The following is a 17,693-nucleotide window of genomic DNA, read 5'->3' as shown; positions in this document are numbered from 1 at the left end:
AACGACCCCGATGCCTTAATATATGTTAGTATTCGTGTTGTGGAGGGAAAGAACGTATGTAGTCTGGTTCAAGTGTAGAGTATAAGGATGACAAGGATATAGCTCAGAAGTACTGAGGCGGCCTCCGGCATACCCATTTCGTCAATTCCGCATCCCTCACGTGATCAACCCCTCGGTCTTATGAATGCAGTACTGATTCCGAGTGTGACCATAATACAGTCCAAGTCTCTAATCTAGTACCAAGCACCCTATAGATCTGTCTAGATGGCAAGTGTGCAACTTGTTTGTTCACTAAGGAACTTGTTCTATTACTGCTTATGGCTCTGCAGAAGGGGCACCATCAGTACTGGATGATATAATAAGTACGGAGGCCAGAACGTGGTGGCCGCAGCACTCACTTCTGTTGTGTCATGAGAAAGAAGTGGATAAGCCAACCCACAGGTTAATCATAAGTCTCATCTCTGATAACACCATCAGAAGAAACAAAAACCCTCAGCCCATCGTGAGCAGGTCGAACCCAGACCTCCTTCCCTTCTTCAATTAGCTCCACGCCTCGTTTCTCAGTTTCAGTCATATTTGACATATCGATCGGATGACTGCCTTCTGTTGCCTTGCCTATCGTAACATATTCGTCATGTGCTACCTCGTGACCAAAACCAGTCCAATAATTCCGCTTTGCACCCAAACGACGTATAGCTGCGAGACTGTCCTGCAAGCCCATGTGAGAGGTATGTCCGTTCAGGCGTAGGCAATCTATCACTAGCACTTGCGGTGGGTCCTTTCCTTCGGGTTTGAGGACCTTCCAAGTGTCTTCGGGTATATGTGACACGTCAGAAAGGTAAATCATAGAATCTTGAATGATGAAACCGAAGCAGAAATAGGGGTGAATCTGTCCTGGACCAGCACCGTGTAGCTTTAGTCCCAGTCCGTGATCCAGCGACTGCCGTACAGGAGTCGATATCCCTGAAGCTGAGGGAGTAGATGGCTGAGTAGTGTAAGGCGTTGGGGTAAAAGCAGGTGGAGCCGTAGTCGTAGTCGTGAATAGACGACCATGATGTACTATAGAAACAAAGGATATCAGAATCTTTGATCCTTATTTAGAGTGCCATAATCCGAACCTGTAAAAGGTGTTATCCGGATGCCGTTGATCTCAAAAGGGACCTTGTCATCTATGATATGCCACGCAAATTCGGGTACCTGTGAAAATGAACTAAGCTGAGCCGTGTGGTATGAATGAGTAAATTCAAAGTCACATCACCGCCACCCGACGCAAATTCTTTGGAAACCAGGTAAGGAAAGGCTCTTTGTACTTCTCGAAAGGTGGGCAGAGAAACATACACGTCGATGTGGGATTGAATGGCACCTCCTAATGTCCAACCTGAACCAGCTATTGAGTACAGAATAAAGCTTTGAGGAGCAAACTAGTTACCCCGGAGGTCATCTAGGCCATTCATTGCTATCAGAGATATAAGTCACTGTTAATTGTTCATATAATTATAAAAACAGTTACCATCAGCATGAGCGTGTGTGATGATCACAGCATCTATCCGACGTAAGTTGTATTTCGGGAACCATTCCACAGCAGCAGCCTGAAAATTTTTGCCCACGTCTATAACTATGGTTCTGTCACAAGAATGTCAACGAAAAGAGCATCATGCTTGTCTACTACAAACGCACGTTGTGTTTCCATCCTTCCCTTGGACGCGTAGTGCAGCAGAAGTGTTCCGTCGAATGTTCTTCTTTCCTTCGGGCGTCAGTGTGGACAAGCACGTCGAACATGGCTCCCTGTCTGGTGGTGCAGTAAGACAATCAAGATGAGGTAGGCTGGAGGAAGTGCCCGTTCCGAGAAATACTAGCTCAATCGGTGCAATCGCGGTGGAGGCCAAGTCGGTCACGATGGACGGCAGTGAATTTGACATTGACAGGCTAGCAATCGAAAATGGTAATAAGAGCAGATCAAGAAAGGTTGAACGCGTTAGAACTAAGTAATAAGATAATGATCAGATGCTCTCGAAATGGAAGAAGTGAAGGGTATTTCAGCACAGACAGCTGGTAAACTTCAGGTTGCGGTGTCACTCAAAGAAGTTTGCTGGCCTTACGTGAATTCCGTCAAATCGCGCTTAGATAGCGCTCGGGTACTACAGCGCTACGTTTGTAACTGGGAGTAAATGTACATCCAGAGTAAAAACACAGTTTCAGACATTCTTCTCTAGACAACAGCCAACAACAGGTATATACCGCGTCTGAATCAAAAACCTCTCCGATAGAGATGATAGGTGCACTTTAGGCCCAGGGTTGATTTATTTCGTGAAAACTAAAAAATCGTCAGCATAGAGAGCAAAAACCAACCAAATAGACATACTTGAAACCACGTCCTCGTCTTGTACTTGATGATTCAAGCTGACCTTCTGAGCATGAGGGGAAAACTTCGAAGATCGACCCTAAACGAAATGTTGAGCTCAGCTGAAAAGTATCAGATACGCGAATTTACCCTGTGTAGGTATTGGTTATTATCTCTTACCACACAATCAAAGTCAAGATGATGCTTACCAGACAAGTCCGTATCGGAAGTTCGAAGCGAGAGATCTGTGAATCCCTATACAGACATCCTGAAAGATGGTGAGAACGCAGCTATTTCTTTTCAAAATATTCTACCTTACCTCAATCGTGGCTCCCTTTCGAAGACAAACAGGATCATCCAAGTCAGGACGGGCGCCTCGCTTCTTAGTATATATCTTGACTAGACCTAGTTCCTCCCAGATCCGCTCTATGAGGTAGTCAAGACTGGCAAAAAGTGAGTGATATGCATGGTTATGGCTGTTAACACGCTCACTTCAGATCCATCTCACAACTGATAACTATGGTATTCTTTGTGCGAGCCAGCTTGTCTACCTGAAAATGTGGAAGAGATGTAAAACATATAAGTTCATGGTGCTCAAGGTATACCTTCACATACCTGTTCCAGACTAATGGCATCGATCTTGTTATAGACATCTTGGAAAGGTCATTGACCTGATCTACTGGAACATTGAATACTCACATAGACAAGGTACGTATTTTCGATTTCCTGAAATCTTTTAGTTATTGAAAACATGGTCAGGGGATGAGTTCCCCACCAATTAGTACGTCGATGAATTCATCAGTTGTAATCTATGAAACTGTTAAGCGGGAAAGAGGCTGAGGGTGCAGAAAACGTACGTCTTCTCGAATCATTACATCACAATTGTGCAACTTATCTGAAGAAAGTTGGTTCAATGAAGAAAACCTCACTGAAGGATCGATCCACTAACAGCCAGCTAGGATTGTGCGAATGGTCTTCTCATCAGTCTTTGTCAGTTTCACTGTAGTATTTAGCTTTGAGATAACATTAGAAACTGCCTTGGAGACATTCGTAGTAGAGCTTACAGTAATCTAAGTATGTGGGGGACAGTGAGCATCAATTGCATCAGGATGATGAGACAACTCACACCACCCGTCGTTCGTCGCTTGAACACAACGTCAGGCTTCTTTTTATTAAGTCGAATACCGACCGCGTCCAGCTCAATCTCCAATAATCGACGTTGTTCTTCAGACTTCATCGCATCCAGCATGATCAAAATAAGGTCCGCAGTTTTGGCAGCTAGACACATCTGTGAACAATGGAAGAAAAAAATGAAGATTCATGACTGACTTGCAACGACCTGCCGTCCGCGTCCACGCCCTGTGTACACGCCTTAACTGAGGCCTTGGATGGAAACGGAAATGCGCACCTTGACTAGCACCTTCTACAATACCAGGAAGATCCAATAATTGTATACGTGCGCCTTGATATTCGATTACACCAGGGATTGCCTTAGTATCCCAAATAGTGTTGAGACGGGAGTTCCAGCATCAATAGAGGACTTACAGTAAGTGTCGTGAATTCGTATGCGGCAGTTTCTGAAGCGGTATGTGTAGTCTTGCTGAGAAGAGTGGACTATAGAGCCGATATGCTGAGACCTCGTTCAAAATATATGAAATGAATAACATACCTTCCCGACAGATGGAAACCCTATTAAAGCAACTCTAGCGTCTCCGGACTTCTGGACATCGAAACCTACTCCAGCAGGTCCTGATTTTGAGGTTGGCTCAAGTAACTGGGCGCGATAACGAGCTAGCTTGGCTTTCAAAAGGCCCAAATGATATTCTGTAGCCTACTTTCAAGTCCTAGTCGTCATTCAATTCTTCGGCAGACAATAAGACCACGAATGTACCTTGTTCTTTTGGGCTGTAGTATACAGTTGATTAGGAGAGAGTCAAGAAATAAGGCTTGGAAAGACACTCACTCCTCGCCATCTCCTCTGCCATAGACGGATATAAGCCTTGTCTTCACAGTTTATGTTACAACTCACCTTCGATCTCTTTGATCTAAGACAGGGAGAATCATGGTCACTATCACTGTATTTTGAGATATTGTAGCTGAGTTCACCTTTTCTACGATACCCATCTTGTTGCAAGGTCGTTGGTTATGATATTAACAAGTCTTTGCTGGAGGTTGAGACTACTTGAGAGCAAATCTTGCCGAGCTGAGGATTACCCTTTAGAGATTACATAACCTCTTACCCATGTAAGCGAGGCAAATGTCGGAGGTAAACTATTAGCCTGACAGTGGACCTTGTAGCTAACCTTGACATTCTAGTTCCCCTACAAAGCATCCAAGGATCTTTTGCAGATAAAAACCCAAGGAATTCGTCCAGAATGCCTTCGAGGCTTACACCTACCCTTTTTCCTCACCCAGAACAGGAATCGGAAGATTCTGAATGGACCCACGGCGTACAAGTTTCTATTCCAGCCAGGCCGTTCCCGTCTGGCAATTTATCCGCAGGAAGTACTCGCACGAGAGCAAAAAATCGGCAAAAAAACGTCTTTCAGTCAAGTGCAAGCTCGTCTAGCATCCCCCCTTTGAACTCCAATTCTGCATCTCACGTACCAAAGTACTCTGACATCTATTCTCAGTTCGTGCGGCGATACAGGTCTGAGCCTGGCCTCGATGGCGATCCTCGCAATGATCCAGATAGCAACTACTTTCAGAGAGGGCTGGGTCAGTTGGTGGATGCTGGAGATAGCGATGACGAGGATCTCAATCGTGGTTTGCTTATAACGGGAAACGATGGAATTGAAAGGTTTTCTATTCTTATGCACGAATCTGAACCTATCAATCCAGAGACCTTAGAAGATAGACAACGTCTGGAATGGCAGACTATGCTTGCATCTGTCTTGGATGGAGATGTTCTCAAATCCGAGAAAACGCGGATAGCAGTCGCCTTGGAGTCATCTACGGAAGAGCAGAATAATATTCGTCTAAATATATGGCTCGGTATACGGGCCAAGTTCAGCGGTCGTGCGGAAGAAGAAGAGCGCAAGTGGTTGGAGGAGCGAAGATTACGCACGGTGGAATCTGTGATCGAGGAGATCAATATCTTTCAGATTAGCGAGGAAGAACATGATACAACCTCTGCGCTCAAACGGGTCAACGCCGTGCTACTTCGTTTAGATGCAGCGCAATCTCTCTACCCCAGTCTCAAGGCATTCTATATCGATAAACCTGCCGCCATGGACAGTTCATTTCAAGCTCGCTGCGATACTCTCTACACCTGGTCAACAGTACTCTGGTCACTAAAGCGTCAGATAGCTTTGCTTCGGCGGTGGACAGGGAGTGAGAATCTTGATGTCACACAACCCAACACCAATCCAGAGATACCGATTGGTGCACACTCTCAACGCAATAGTAGAAATGGTTCCGCCGACTTGGCGGATGGCACGACTTTCGTAGAGAGAGTCTTGAAAGAGGATTCGATCCAAAAGACCTTCGAGAAGGGTTTCTTGACGACCGTTCACGCTTTTATAGGTGCTGCCCGCGATGCCCAAGTGAATTTGTCTTCCCTATTCACTGAAATGAACCTTCCCAATTTCGAGCATGAATTGGTGCCGCTCATATCATTCCCCACCAAACTCGCTCAGGCATGTTTACGGGTACGATTGGACTACGTCCAGAAACTCAAAGATCCCGAAGTTCTGATTATAGACCAAGTAACAGAGGATGTCAAGATCAGTTTGGGGCTCGCTTGCACCCTAAAACGGCAATATGAGGCTTTTTTGGCTCCGGATCCAGGTGGCAAATGGAACCTGCCCCGATGCATAAGCGAAGATTACGACTCGACCATCCTCGAAGCCCTCTCTGTATTCTTCAGACTTATCCATTGGAAGTTAAAGAGTGGAGTCAAAGGCATTTACTTCAAGGAGACAGACGTGTTAGAAGCACAGTGGGCTACCTTCAATGATGTGAGCATGACTGTAGTAGGTGGATCATCTCTTGTGGCAGAACAGCTCTGGTCAGCTCTTCTCTAACTATCTGACGTATCGGACTTTTGACATCTTTATTCTTTCAGTGCTTTGACTAACAAGTTGATGGTACGAGTAACAAATTACTTTGAGACTCAAGTTCGCGTCCCAACCTCCGAGGTGACCTCCATAAATCCCAGGCTTCTCAAATCAGTTCTTCATGGAATTCCACGTGCTCCGGGTAGTAATAGCCAAATGAACAGCGAGCAAATGTCTAGTTGGTATGGCAAGATTCTAGACAACGTGCGCTTACGCTATCGTAAGCTACAGCGTTTCGCGAGGTAGGAGTCATCATAAAATATACACTACATTTACTGACTCTTCATCTGTACGATTAGAGTGCTCACTCAGAGATTTAGCAACTCTGCCGAATATAATCTGGAAGGGGTACTCTTGGAACACTTTATCTCCATGCTTGTTGCTACGGACCACGTCCTCGTCTACACTCAGACTTACGAAGAGGATGGGACATACATAGTAGCACCAAATGTTTTGCGCGACCGCCCAGACGCCATCCGTCGAATCTTGCTGGAATCGTTCCATGTCAACGAGATCATGACTGACGACGGTATCCCTGTTATGGATAACCCGGATTTCATAGAGAACGACTACGACGAAGCCGGATACCTCCTCGTTCTTTCTCCTCGAAGTCAATTCCTATGGAATGGACTAGTGCTCATGCTGGAACTTCCAAAGATCGACTTGGACCTGAAAGACAACCGCGTCAGGCTTGTCGCCGATGGACCTCAACGACGTCTGGCCATTGCCAAACAGCAGTTCGCGGAGGTTTTCGCTAGTGTATACGAAAACGGAGATCCCATCGATTCGCCACTCGCCTCTCTTCCATGCTTGGCTGAACAGCAAGCACATGTCCCCGTCGTCAACCGAGAATTGAGGAAGATAGCCCGCGCAACTAATAGATTGGCAGAGGCCATTGTGGATTCTGTTCATCACGTCCGGAATTCACTCAGAGTAGACATGGGCTGTCAGGAGCTTTTGGAGAATTGGTACTCGTTTGCCTCGGAGCACGGCCAGCATGCTCAGAAATACATGGAGCGGTCGACGTTGCACAAGTTCAATCGACTGCTTATTCGACTCGCTATTTCCTGGGTATCGTTTATCTGCGATGACTGCGATCCAACCGATCGTAAGACATTCAGATGGGCTGTCAACGCTCTAGAATTTACGCTACACCGTACGAGGCGAAATAACATCATCCAGATGCCCAACGAACAATTTGAGATGCTTAGACAGAAAGTTGCCAGCTGCATGACGCTCCTCATCAGCCATTTCGATATTCTAGGTGCACGGTCTACCCTTGAAGCCCGTAAGGAGAAGGAGAGGCAAGAGGAGTTGTTGCGACAGCAAGCAGTGAACTCGAGGCCAGATCAAGAACCAGGTTTCACAGCGTCCGTACCTCCTGAGTACGACGATAGTCTGCTCACCCTGGGCGCATCTGCATACACCGACATCAATGTGCAGCTCTTTTGGGACAAGGCTGCGAGGTCACTCCGGGATCTTGAAAGTGGGCGGGCTCGTGTAGGTGCAGAACAGAGGGTGGTCGGTCGCGTTCTGGACGACGAAAAACCCGAAGATCGTTCTCTCGTGTTCCTCGCCTCCTCCAACTCCAATATCTCGATAAGATGGCAACAAGGGAGATTCATCGGCGCCGGCGCCTTTGGATCTGTCTATCTCGCCGTCAACCTGGACTCGGGCTCACTCATGGCTGTGAAGGAAATCAAATTTCAGGAGCTTTCTGGTTTACCCAATCTATACTCACAGATAAAGGAGGAACTCAGTGTCATGGAGGTACTGCATCACCCCAACGTCGTCGAATACTATGGAATCGAAGTTCATCGGGACAAGGTTTATATATTCGAAGAGTACTGTCAAGGTGGAAGTCTGGCGGCCTTGCTTGAACATGGCCGTATCGAGGATGAGAGGATTATTCAGATTTATACTATGCAGATGTTGGAGGGACTTGCTTATCTGCATTCCAAAAACATAGTTCACAGGGACATCAAACCCGACAGTGAGTCTGCTTCCTATACATCCTGTCACATGGTGTCTCACTAGTTTGATTTTCAGATATTCTCCTCGACCATCGCGGCGTCATCAAGTTCGTAGATTTCGGCGCCTCAAAGATCCTTGCCAAGAACCAGCGCACGATGCAGCGCTCCCGTCGCGGACCAGAGGTAGTTGTGAACATGCCCCCCAAGGGCGGCGGTCTCGTGAACAACAGTCTAACAGGAACGCCGATGTACATGTCTCCAGAGATCATCAAGAACGACAAGCGAGGCAGGCGCGGGGCGATGGATATCTGGTCTTTGGGGTGCGTCGTGCTCGAGTTCGCGACGGGTAAGAAACCGTGGAGTAATCTCGACAATGAATGGTACGCCAGCTTTTCTCTTTCTCTCCCGGCCTGACAACCACCTTGACGCCTCATGCTAACTCGATCGTGGATAGGGCTATCATGTTCCACATCGGAGTTGCCACGCAGCACCCTCCCCTCCCCGAACCCGGCCAACTAAGCGAGCTCGGGATCAACTTCATAAAGCAATGCCTCACCATCGACCCCATGCGGCGTCCCACCGCCGTCGAGCTGCTCGAACACCCCTGGATGGTCGAGTTCGGAGAGGCGTTGATGAGCTACGAGGAGGCTGAGATCGCGACGAGCCCGCCTGCCGAGATGCCTGCGGAGGAGGCGTACGAGAACGCGACGGTCGCGCGGCAGGCGGCCATCATCCAGGAGAAGGAAGTCGAGACGATCAACCTCCCCTCTCCTACGCTATCGACGACGACGGATTCGTCGCCTAAAACTGAGTGATGGAGATGGCCGATGCATGTATGCTGCATGGACCCCACCCCCCCTTTCCCCCCTTTTCTGCTATTATTTCCTTTATGCTCGCCGCAACTCTTTTTTCCCTTCTTTTTTTCACATTGTAGCACTAACCAACTCATTCTTCATTTAATACGTACATGTAATCGCACGCGTTGTTTTCTACCGGCATGAAATACACACATATGGCCTTTTAACCATTCACCGTACCGTGGGTCAGCGTTAGACGGCGATGCCAGCACCGTGTGTATCACTTGAGCTCATGAGTGGGGTGGTGTGTATCTCTACGGGGAAGGGGGGCTATTTAGAGGGAACCAGCAGAATGGTTCAGCCAGCCCCAGGAAGTCGTTAGGTGACGAATACATAGAATTTGAATTTGGCATGGTACCTGCGAGGGAAGAAAATATAGCTTCAGAAGCCTACTCAACGATAACGTCGTGGCACGATCCAGTCGTTTTTTTTGTATGTGCATCTCAAATGCCCTATAAATACAGCGCTACCCAAGCACACGAAGACCCCAAGAAACCCAGCCCTCTCCTCCTCCTCATCACGCACCGTCAAAAATCAATACAGCGCTCCCAAAGCAAGCACACACAGACCCAAGAAACCTCCTCCTCCTCGTCACACACCGTCAGATCGTCAAGAAAGCATCAATAAATACCATCAAGAAACCCCAAAACAATATAAATACATAAATACCCCTCGCCCACTCCCTACTCTATCACCCACCGCCTCCCATTCAAATGGCCATACGAGCTGTTCGAGCTGTCGCTGCTGACCGAGCTCTGCACGCTCAGCTGCGAGCCGTGCCGCGCCAGTGAGCGGAAGGACGACCTGCTCGGCGAGGCGCGCGAGAAGGCGGCTGCGGGCGCGGGCAGGGCGGCGTCTTCTGCGTATAGCGGGGGGTAGCTCTCGTTCTGTCCCTGGCTCTGACGCTGGCCCTGAGGCAGCAATTCCGCCTGCGACGAACGCACAGACCCAGAAAGCCGCAGCGAAAACGGACGGGGCGCGAACATCTGCGACGGCAAAGGCGCCTCGGCGCCTCCCGACCCAAAAGCGACCGAGAACGTCGGGACGGTGCGCTCGCTGAACGGGAAGGGGGATTTTTCGATGTCTTTGCCGGTTGGGGAGACGTAGGTGAAGGTGTCGCCTGGGAGGGGCTCTTCGGCGTTTACTAAGGGGGTGGGGTGAGTGACGGTTTGTATGACAAAGGGAAGGAGCGGGAGGGGCAAGAAGAGAAAGGAGGAAAAGGAAACAAAGGTAGCGTAAGACGACTCACAATACCGCACCAAGCCCTTCCCAAAATTAACCCGGCCCATCACACCCAGCACGAACGAGACAAAGGTGAGAAAGACAGAAGCGGTGGTGATAAGCGCAAAGAAGCGCCATTGGAGGAACGTCCAGCGGAAGGTCGTGGAGGCGAACATGGCGCTCCAGCCGACGAGGTAGGCGAAGGAGAGGAAGAGGAAGATGAGCATGGGGATCTTGAGCTCTCTGCGAACGGCGAACCAGCCCTGGGTGGGAGGGGGTGAGAGGTTGGGTTAGATCATACTTCGACTTGGGAGGGGGACGTACGGTGGTTAGCCATGGTATCATAAGCTGTGCGAATAAACAAAGTATACATTCAATCGGATGCCCTCAAACGAAAGAAAGGAGGAAACGGGGAGGGGGACTCACAATCAACGTAATAATCAAGATCGGCCTATACACCGACGACGTCGCCAGTTTCCCAATCGAGCCGTTCCACAGCTGGTCGATCCAGAGGGCGACGGAGACGACCATGAAGAAGAGGGAGAGCTGGATGACGATGGAGAGCGTGAGGACAATTTTGTAGACGCGGCTGATGGTGATGGACGCTCCGACGCGTTTGAAAGTCTGCCATCCATAGAGCTATTGCGCGTCACCCCACATTCAGCATTTCAGTAAAACATCAGCAACTCGAGAGCCGAACGCACCTTGGCCAACCTCCACGAAAGCACTGCAGATGTGACCAACCCCGCGGCATTGAACGCCAAGCTAGGAATCTCAGCTGCCGCACGGGCGCTCCAGTAGTTCGGGATAAGGTCGATAGGGTTACAGGCACCGTTCGTGGTGAGACGCTCGAATTCGCTGTGGAATTCAGCGGTGTTGTAGAGCTGGATCCCTGCCCAACCTGTTGCGAGCATGTGCGTGAGGAGGGAGGCGAAGCTGGGAGTGGGTGGGTGAGTAAACGGGTACATGAATGGAAGTGGGAGAGGAGGAAGGGATGGCTTACGTGTGAGGAACGGATTCGTTCAAAAGCTGGGGTGAGTTGTATTTGTGAGTGTATGAATGACGAAAGGGGGGAGGACATACAGCGACGAAGGACATGCCAAGAACCCAAAACTGAAAAGCGATAAACGTGATATCCTCGCGCTTCGTGTTGCGCAACCTAACGCCAGTTCAATTCAACATTCGCATCACTGTGCACGGAGACGCGAGTGGACTTACACCTGGACGGGCCATGTGAGAGCCCATAGACATTGGCGGTCGAGGACAGCAGGCTGGTTGTTCCATCCCAAGCCGTTCACGATGACGCTCACAGTTCCGTTGACCTCGATAGCCTCGATTGAAGTATCGCGCGGCTAAGTGGGGAGTGTTGGTGATGATGTAATACGCTGCACTGAACAAATGAAATACCTGGTACGAACGATCCGCACGACGCGAGACAACACGGCTTCGGCGCACAACGTAGTCCTGTTCATCCGCCTTGCCCGTAGAGGAAGAGGTAGGCGCGCTGCTGTGCGTGACCACCGTTACCTTCGTCTCGCTCGCGGACACGTCCAGCTGGTCAGATGACGGTTTGGCTGATTCGGCCGACTTTGTGGAAGCTGTCACGGTGACGGTGACGGTGCTCTTGGAGGTGGAGGCGTGAGAAGTCGTTAGGGCTGAGGTGGTCTCCATCTTGGATGCAGACGGGGATGGAGTTGAAGAAGGTGAGCTTGAGGTGGACGTGCTAGACATGTTGACGCTGGTGGTAGCGTCTGCCATGGCGGGAGAGCCCATAGGAGTAGCATTGACGTCGGTCATCTCATTGTCATCCACAGGAACGCCGTCCCAAATGACGTTACAGGAGCTGGTACTAACGGTACTGGGGACATGGTCGCAAAAGACAAGGTCGTCGGAGGTGAGGACGGTGAAGCCCTGTATGTCTGACAAGTTTCCCTGCTGTGTGATGGAAGCTAGGAGGTTTGCTGCGTTGAGGTTGATGGTAAAGGCTTGGACCTGGAAGACGACCTGGATGATGCAGTGTATGAGGGAGAAGAGGAAGTAGATGGTGGTTGTGCGGGAAAGGGTGATGCGGTCGATCTGGGAAGAAAAGGGGGTTGGTATGAGGAAAGTGAGACGGATGAAAGGGAGAAAGGTGATAAGGTGTACGCCAAAATGGAGGAGATGAGATGGATGGAGGTGGGGAGTGGAGTTGTATGGGAGTGGGAGAGGAACTCACGAGTAGCTTGATGTTGGCAGGGATGGGTATGACGGACAAGATATCTTTAACACGCATGATGAATGAACTGAGAGAAGGGGTGAGTGGGTGAACGGGTGAAATGGAAGGAGCGACATACGAAATTAAAGATGATATGAAGACAGAGAAAGAGAAGAGGTAAGAGGTTGTAGAGGAAGAGAAAGGTAAAGAACGACAGAGGCAACCCAAGACTAGCTAGGACTGAAGAAAAGGCAGAGACGAACGACTGCTACGACGGTCCTGCCTCGTGCAGAAAGAGGGTCGATGTGGTTGGAAAGAAAGACGGGGTTGTCATGATACAGATGTGTAGAGTGACAGCATGGTTTCCTAATGGGCAGACTGGAAGATTGAATGGTTACTGGTGATATATGGCACGCCAGCAACGGTCATGACAAGAATACACAACTGATCGGTCTACTCCGTGTGAATCCATTCTCGATCGTGTCCCGGTTGCACTCTCTTCGTTCATCGATCTTCCTTTTATATTCTGCCATGTACCTCTCACATGGCTAGCCATACCTCAGCGCTCGTCCTACGACTCCCTCCCTAAGCCTGGTAAGCAGTCTCCTTCCCTCTTATCGTCCCCTGTCACGCCAAAATCACGCATCCCCATCTCGTCACTCTCCTCAAATGACGAATTCCACTCTCCCTATGGCGAGCAAGGTCACGTTCACCCACCCCATCCTTTTTATAATCCCTCCAATCTCTCCCAGTCACGTACACTTCCTCTCCCATGTCTCTCAGCCCCGCGTCCACCCTCGCTCTCACTTTGCAACCAGCCGCCGAGTCCGGGTCCGACAAGCAATCCAAAGACTCGACCGCACCCGCACAGTACCCCTACGCCCACCTCCTCCCCCACTTCTCCCCCCAGACTTATCCCCCGCTCACCCCTTTCGAACACACCGACCCCGGCCTCCGTGCTCTCCAACATCCCGACCCCCGCGCCTTTCTCAGCAATGCATCCAGCATAGTCGATCTCACTCCAAAACTCGGCACAGAAGTACACGGTGTCAGCCTCGTAGACCTCGATAGCGACGGTAGAGACCAGCTCGCCTTGGAGGTTTCTTCATACCCATCCTTGCCCCTGTCCTTTCATCCCTGACTTGTCTACTCGTAACAGGTCGCGACAAGGGGTCTTATCGTCTTTAGAGACCAGCACGACTTTATCAACAAAGGGCCCGACTACTATCGTCAATGGGGTTCCCACTTTGGCAGGTATCCACCTATTGGACTCCTCTTTATATACACATCTAATGTCTTCTTCCAGGTTACACGTCCACCCCACATCCGGGCACCCCCAGAACTATCCAGAAATCCATCTCGTATACCGGTAAGCACCCCTCCCTCTCACTTTACCCTCCTCACCTCACCCCCTTCCAGCGACGCCAACAGCAGCTTCAACTTTGAAATAAACGACTCCATCACTTCCACAGTCTGGCACTCCGACGTCTCCTACGAACTCCAACCCCCCGGCCTAACCACCTTCTTCCTCCTCTCCCAGCCCACCACAGGCGGAGACACCCTCTTCACCTCCCAATCCTCCACCCTCCAAAAGCTCTCCCCGCCCTTCGTCGCCTTTCTCCGCACCCTCAAGGCTCTCCATTCCGGGGTCGAGCAGGCCGAGTTTTCCAGGAAGGGGAAGAGGGGCGGTGTGGTCAGGAGGGAGCCGGTGGAGAATGTCCATCCGGTGGTGAGGAAGCATCCCGTTACCGGCCACGAGGCTTTGTATGTCAATAAGCAGTTTACGCGCCGGATCGTCGGTCTCAAGCGTGAAGAATCTGGTCAGTTCATTCCACTTTTCTCATCACAGCTCCCCCACTCCTCTTTGTCGCGTTGGGCTGATCATACTATTTTTTCTTCGTTGCAGAAACGATACTCAACTTCCTCTACGACCATATCGACAAGGCTGGTGATTTGCAGGCTCGTGTCAAGTGGCAGCCTGGCACCGTTGTGCTGTGGGATAATCGAGTGACTGCGCACGTATGTGCCTTTTTTCCTTTTTCCGTCTTTCTATTTTTCCGTTTTTCTATCCGCCCCTTTTTTCCCTATCGCGAGCGGCGAGTCGAGCTATCCTCTCAGCTGACCGCCCTCATCCTTATCATTTCACTGCTCTCTCTCTCTCTCACTCGCACGCAACCTCCAAAATACCCCCCACACTACTAATACTGACCAACATTCCACTGTCCACAGTCTGCCATCGTCGACTATGGCGATTCCGGGGAACGACGACACGGCGCCCGCATAACACCGCAGGCCGAGCGTCCCATTCCGGCGCTTGAGGGGCTCGAGCTGGGTGCATGAGATAGTTGCAGTACTTATTAGTTAAGTTATCTTCAGAATCAGAAATAGGCAGAGATAGGCAGTGGACATTGATAGGGAGTTACTAGTAGCTAGGGGGGTCCAATGCTTATGTGTCATGCGACGCCGCGGTGTGAATCCTAGTACGCTGAATGGCAGACAATGAAGTTGCCAAATAAATTCAAGGCGCCTCATAGCCATCGCTCCCATTATCAAAGCTCTGTAAAGTACTATGACTGCACGCTGGAGTTGCATTTACACTGCCCAATGGCATAACAGCCTACGCCAGCTCCCGGCCCCTTCTCGCAATATGCCGAAGGCTTAGTAAGCCGGGAGTGACTCGGGGCCAATCGGATAGCTCTGATATAGATCCAGTAGCGTGAAAAAAAAAAAGGGAAAAAAGAGGCTGGTTAGTATCCGTTCGTCCGCGTCAAAGGCCGCAGCTACACAGGGAGAGATCGTCGTCAGAGAGTCCGTTGCCGTTCATTCGACACACACGACTGTACACCCTTCTCTCATTTTATATCCTCGTTCGTCTTCTTTGTTATGCATTTCTTCTCGCAGGCTTTCCAGTACCAGTGAGTTGTGTCGTTGCTTTATCCGCCGCCCTCGTCATCGCCGTCGTCGTTGTCGACGGCGGGGGCGGGTGGGTGGAATGCGTGAATGGCGCTGACGAGGCGTTTTTGTTTGTTTGCTGGGACAGACATCCATGGTCGCACGTTGTGATTGGGATGTGGCATAAATACCCAAATCCACACTGTACACATGTCGTCACTGTCGATGTCGTTGACCGCACCGTCGACCCACGGACAGGGATCATACGGACGGAACGTGTGCTCGGGTGTAAGCAGAAGGCGCCCATATGGATAGTCAAAGTACGTCTCTCCCTCCCTTCCCCGCGCGACCCATACCCACATCTTTTTGCAGCTATTCGGCGGGTCGCAAGACGCATTCGTGCGAGAAATATCATTCGTCGATCCCTCCTCCCAAGACGTCACCATCACCTCCGTCAACCTCTCCCTCTCCCAATTCGCCACCTGCTTCGAGCGGATACGATACGCACCCGCCGCGGGGGGCCACACGGCGTTCACGCAGACGGCGGAGATCCAGGCTAGGATGGCGCTCTGGCGGAGTGCGGCGGATAGGCTGGAGAATTGGTTGGTGCAGAGGTTTGAGCAGAATGCGCATTTGGGGAAGGCGGGGTTTAGTGATGTGTTGAGGACGATGTGGGAGGCGAAGGAGCAGGCGGCGGCGGCGGCGCAGGGGTAGGGAGGGGCGTTGGCTGGCTGGACTGGACTGGACTGGCTGCTTCGTTTTTCGCCTACTCACACGCTCACGCTCACTCCTTCATTGGCGTTCACTCGATGTTTTATATCATTCGCATATCTCTTGGAAGACCTTGGGGGCATTTTAGACTTGGGGGAGGAGGCGATTAGAAGTTGTAGATGCTGATATGCATCGCGACCATCCAAAAAAGCAAGCGTGGTGCTTGATGACCCTCGTTCACGACTTATACGTTATATTCATGTATTATTCCCTTTTTTGTGTTATACGACTATAGACTGTAGGTGGAAGTACGATGACTTTGCTCTGTCTATTGTTGGGATGCCGGGGTTGGCTGAGACTGGCGCTGCCACTCGTGCACAGGAGTGACTCCATCAGCCTGGTTAAATGTGTGGCGGATGCAGTGGAGGGACATGGTATGATGCTATGCGAGAGTCGTTGGCCGGCAACTCAAAAATTGCCTAAAGTGTCATAACCGTCGGGCACGGATTTAGTTCCGAGAGAGAGTATGGTCACGTGCGATGTTATTGTGTTCGCTTAACGTTGGACGTAGATTCTTGACCAGCGTGCAGAAGAGAGACAATAGCGGTCTCAGTGGTGCAACAATAAGCAACCTCGGCCACCCCTGCGTTACATGCTATGGCCCTGGCCCCGTGCCTTGACCGCCCTTTTCCTTTTCGGTCCCTGGTGGCAGCCCACAGCCTCGAGGTGCAGTACACCCCCAGTGCACATCCGCAGAGGGCACCACCACTGATCGTACGTTTATTCCAGCTGCATCCTGTACTCTGTACTTCTCTTCCGTGTATTCTGACGTCAATATGTCACACTGGCTGGTCCGAGAGAGCCGAGCTGTACCCGGCCAGTCTCCCAGCTTTTTGTTATGCGGGTGGACTAGATCTGATTCGTCCTATTGTCTTTCCAATTGTCCTTTGCTCTGCCACGCTCCCAGATCACCTTCTCGTGGCCCTCCTTCCTTATTTGGCTCCAGTCTCGTCCACCAGTGGAATGCACACCGACAAGTGGTCATAGAGTACCTAACCGATTCCTCTCAAATACCCGCGTTATCCCATCTTCACTCAATTCTCCATCTCTTCCCCCTCTTCCCGCCTTCTCCCCTCTGTCCTCCTCACCTGTCTGCACCTGCCTTTGCCGTAGCGTCCTCGCAGACAAGACATGGAGTCCAAACCATACAGCAGCGCGACTAACATCCTCACTCTCCCCACCCTTCGCAGGAGGGCTGTCCCCGATGTACCAGAAGATGTTGATTATCTCATGGACCATCTCAACGATCCCAACTATGACATCAACGGCTCCCCCTCCTCCCCTTCCTCCATGAGCAGTGACACCTTCGAGCTCGAGAGCAAGAAGATCGCGTCCTTCTCAGGAGACTACTCTGTCGCCACCTCGGACATCGACACAGAGTCTCGA

General features: G+C 50.5%; 7 protein-coding genes across 7 annotated transcripts; 4 read left to right on the top strand and 3 right to left on the bottom strand.

The window, feature by feature from the left end:
* Nucleotides 1-186: 186 nt before the first annotated feature.
* On the bottom strand, nucleotides 187-2,071 carry SERLADRAFT_458787 (uncharacterized protein; the record flags this gene model as incomplete). Its single annotated transcript, XM_007314554.1, has 7 exons — nucleotides 187-346; nucleotides 399-1,059; nucleotides 1,119-1,197; nucleotides 1,254-1,378; nucleotides 1,430-1,456; nucleotides 1,511-1,623; nucleotides 1,678-2,071. The coding sequence occupies 6 exons, from the start codon at nucleotides 1,917-1,919 to the stop codon at nucleotides 443-445; spliced, it is 1,203 nt and encodes a 400-aa protein (XP_007314616.1).
* A 36-nt stretch (nucleotides 2,072-2,107) lies between these two features.
* Nucleotides 2,108-4,538, bottom strand: SERLADRAFT_458786 (uncharacterized protein; the record flags this gene model as incomplete). Its single annotated transcript, XM_007314553.1, has 20 exons — nucleotides 2,108-2,314; nucleotides 2,363-2,442; nucleotides 2,551-2,609; nucleotides 2,661-2,784; nucleotides 2,834-2,892; nucleotides 2,957-2,994; nucleotides 3,041-3,067; nucleotides 3,117-3,150; nucleotides 3,199-3,236; nucleotides 3,291-3,354; nucleotides 3,406-3,411; nucleotides 3,468-3,619; nucleotides 3,671-3,700; nucleotides 3,750-3,831; nucleotides 3,887-3,955; nucleotides 4,011-4,172; nucleotides 4,233-4,246; nucleotides 4,305-4,319; nucleotides 4,371-4,386; nucleotides 4,448-4,538. 20 exons carry the CDS (start codon nucleotides 4,463-4,465, stop codon nucleotides 2,301-2,303), a joined length of 1,101 nt encoding a protein of 366 aa, XP_007314615.1.
* Nucleotides 4,539-4,625: 87 nt separating this feature from the next.
* Nucleotides 4,626-9,467, top strand: SERLADRAFT_413324 (uncharacterized protein; the record flags this gene model as incomplete). The annotated part of the gene is made up of 5 exons (XM_007314552.1): nucleotides 4,626-6,350; nucleotides 6,408-6,641; nucleotides 6,699-8,392; nucleotides 8,449-8,752; nucleotides 8,827-9,467. 5 exons carry the CDS (start codon nucleotides 4,717-4,719, stop codon nucleotides 9,185-9,187), a joined length of 4,227 nt encoding a protein of 1,408 aa, XP_007314614.1.
* A 209-nt stretch (nucleotides 9,468-9,676) lies between these two features.
* SERLADRAFT_366120 (uncharacterized protein) lies at nucleotides 9,677-9,856 on the top strand (the record flags this gene model as incomplete). The annotated part of the gene is made up of 1 exon (XM_007314551.1): nucleotides 9,677-9,856. The coding sequence occupies one exon, from the start codon at nucleotides 9,677-9,679 to the stop codon at nucleotides 9,854-9,856; it is 180 nt and encodes a 59-aa protein (XP_007314613.1).
* A 34-nt stretch (nucleotides 9,857-9,890) lies between these two features.
* SERLADRAFT_413323 (uncharacterized protein) lies at nucleotides 9,891-12,936 on the bottom strand (the record flags this gene model as incomplete). The annotated part of the gene is made up of 10 exons (XM_007314550.1): nucleotides 9,891-10,373; nucleotides 10,479-10,713; nucleotides 10,775-10,798; nucleotides 10,877-11,089; nucleotides 11,155-11,386; nucleotides 11,454-11,479; nucleotides 11,534-11,609; nucleotides 11,669-11,802; nucleotides 11,858-12,454; nucleotides 12,666-12,936. 10 exons carry the CDS (start codon nucleotides 12,720-12,722, stop codon nucleotides 9,913-9,915), a joined length of 2,055 nt encoding a protein of 684 aa, XP_007314612.1.
* A 480-nt stretch (nucleotides 12,937-13,416) lies between these two features.
* On the top strand, nucleotides 13,417-15,184 carry SERLADRAFT_359790 (uncharacterized protein; the record flags this gene model as incomplete). The annotated part of the gene is made up of 6 exons (XM_007314549.1): nucleotides 13,417-13,743; nucleotides 13,804-13,898; nucleotides 13,951-14,013; nucleotides 14,064-14,464; nucleotides 14,551-14,663; nucleotides 14,874-15,184. The coding sequence occupies 6 exons, from the start codon at nucleotides 13,417-13,419 to the stop codon at nucleotides 14,982-14,984; spliced, it is 1,110 nt and encodes a 369-aa protein (XP_007314611.1).
* Nucleotides 15,185-15,527: 343 nt separating this feature from the next.
* SERLADRAFT_359789 (uncharacterized protein) lies at nucleotides 15,528-16,821 on the top strand (the record flags this gene model as incomplete). The annotated part of the gene is made up of 3 exons (XM_007314548.1): nucleotides 15,528-15,559; nucleotides 15,685-15,856; nucleotides 15,909-16,821. 3 exons carry the CDS (start codon nucleotides 15,528-15,530, stop codon nucleotides 16,248-16,250), a joined length of 546 nt encoding a protein of 181 aa, XP_007314610.1.
* Between the last annotated feature and the right edge of the window lie 872 nt (nucleotides 16,822-17,693).

Source organism: Serpula lacrymans (assembly GCF_000218685.1).
Source record: "Serpula lacrymans var. lacrymans S7.9 unplaced genomic scaffold SERLAscaffold_3, whole genome shotgun sequence".
NCBI lineage: Eukaryota > Fungi > Basidiomycota > Agaricomycetes > Boletales > Serpulaceae > Serpula > Serpula lacrymans.
The sequence above is the reverse complement of the archived record's forward strand: the minus strand, read 5'-3'. Positions and strand labels throughout refer to the sequence as shown.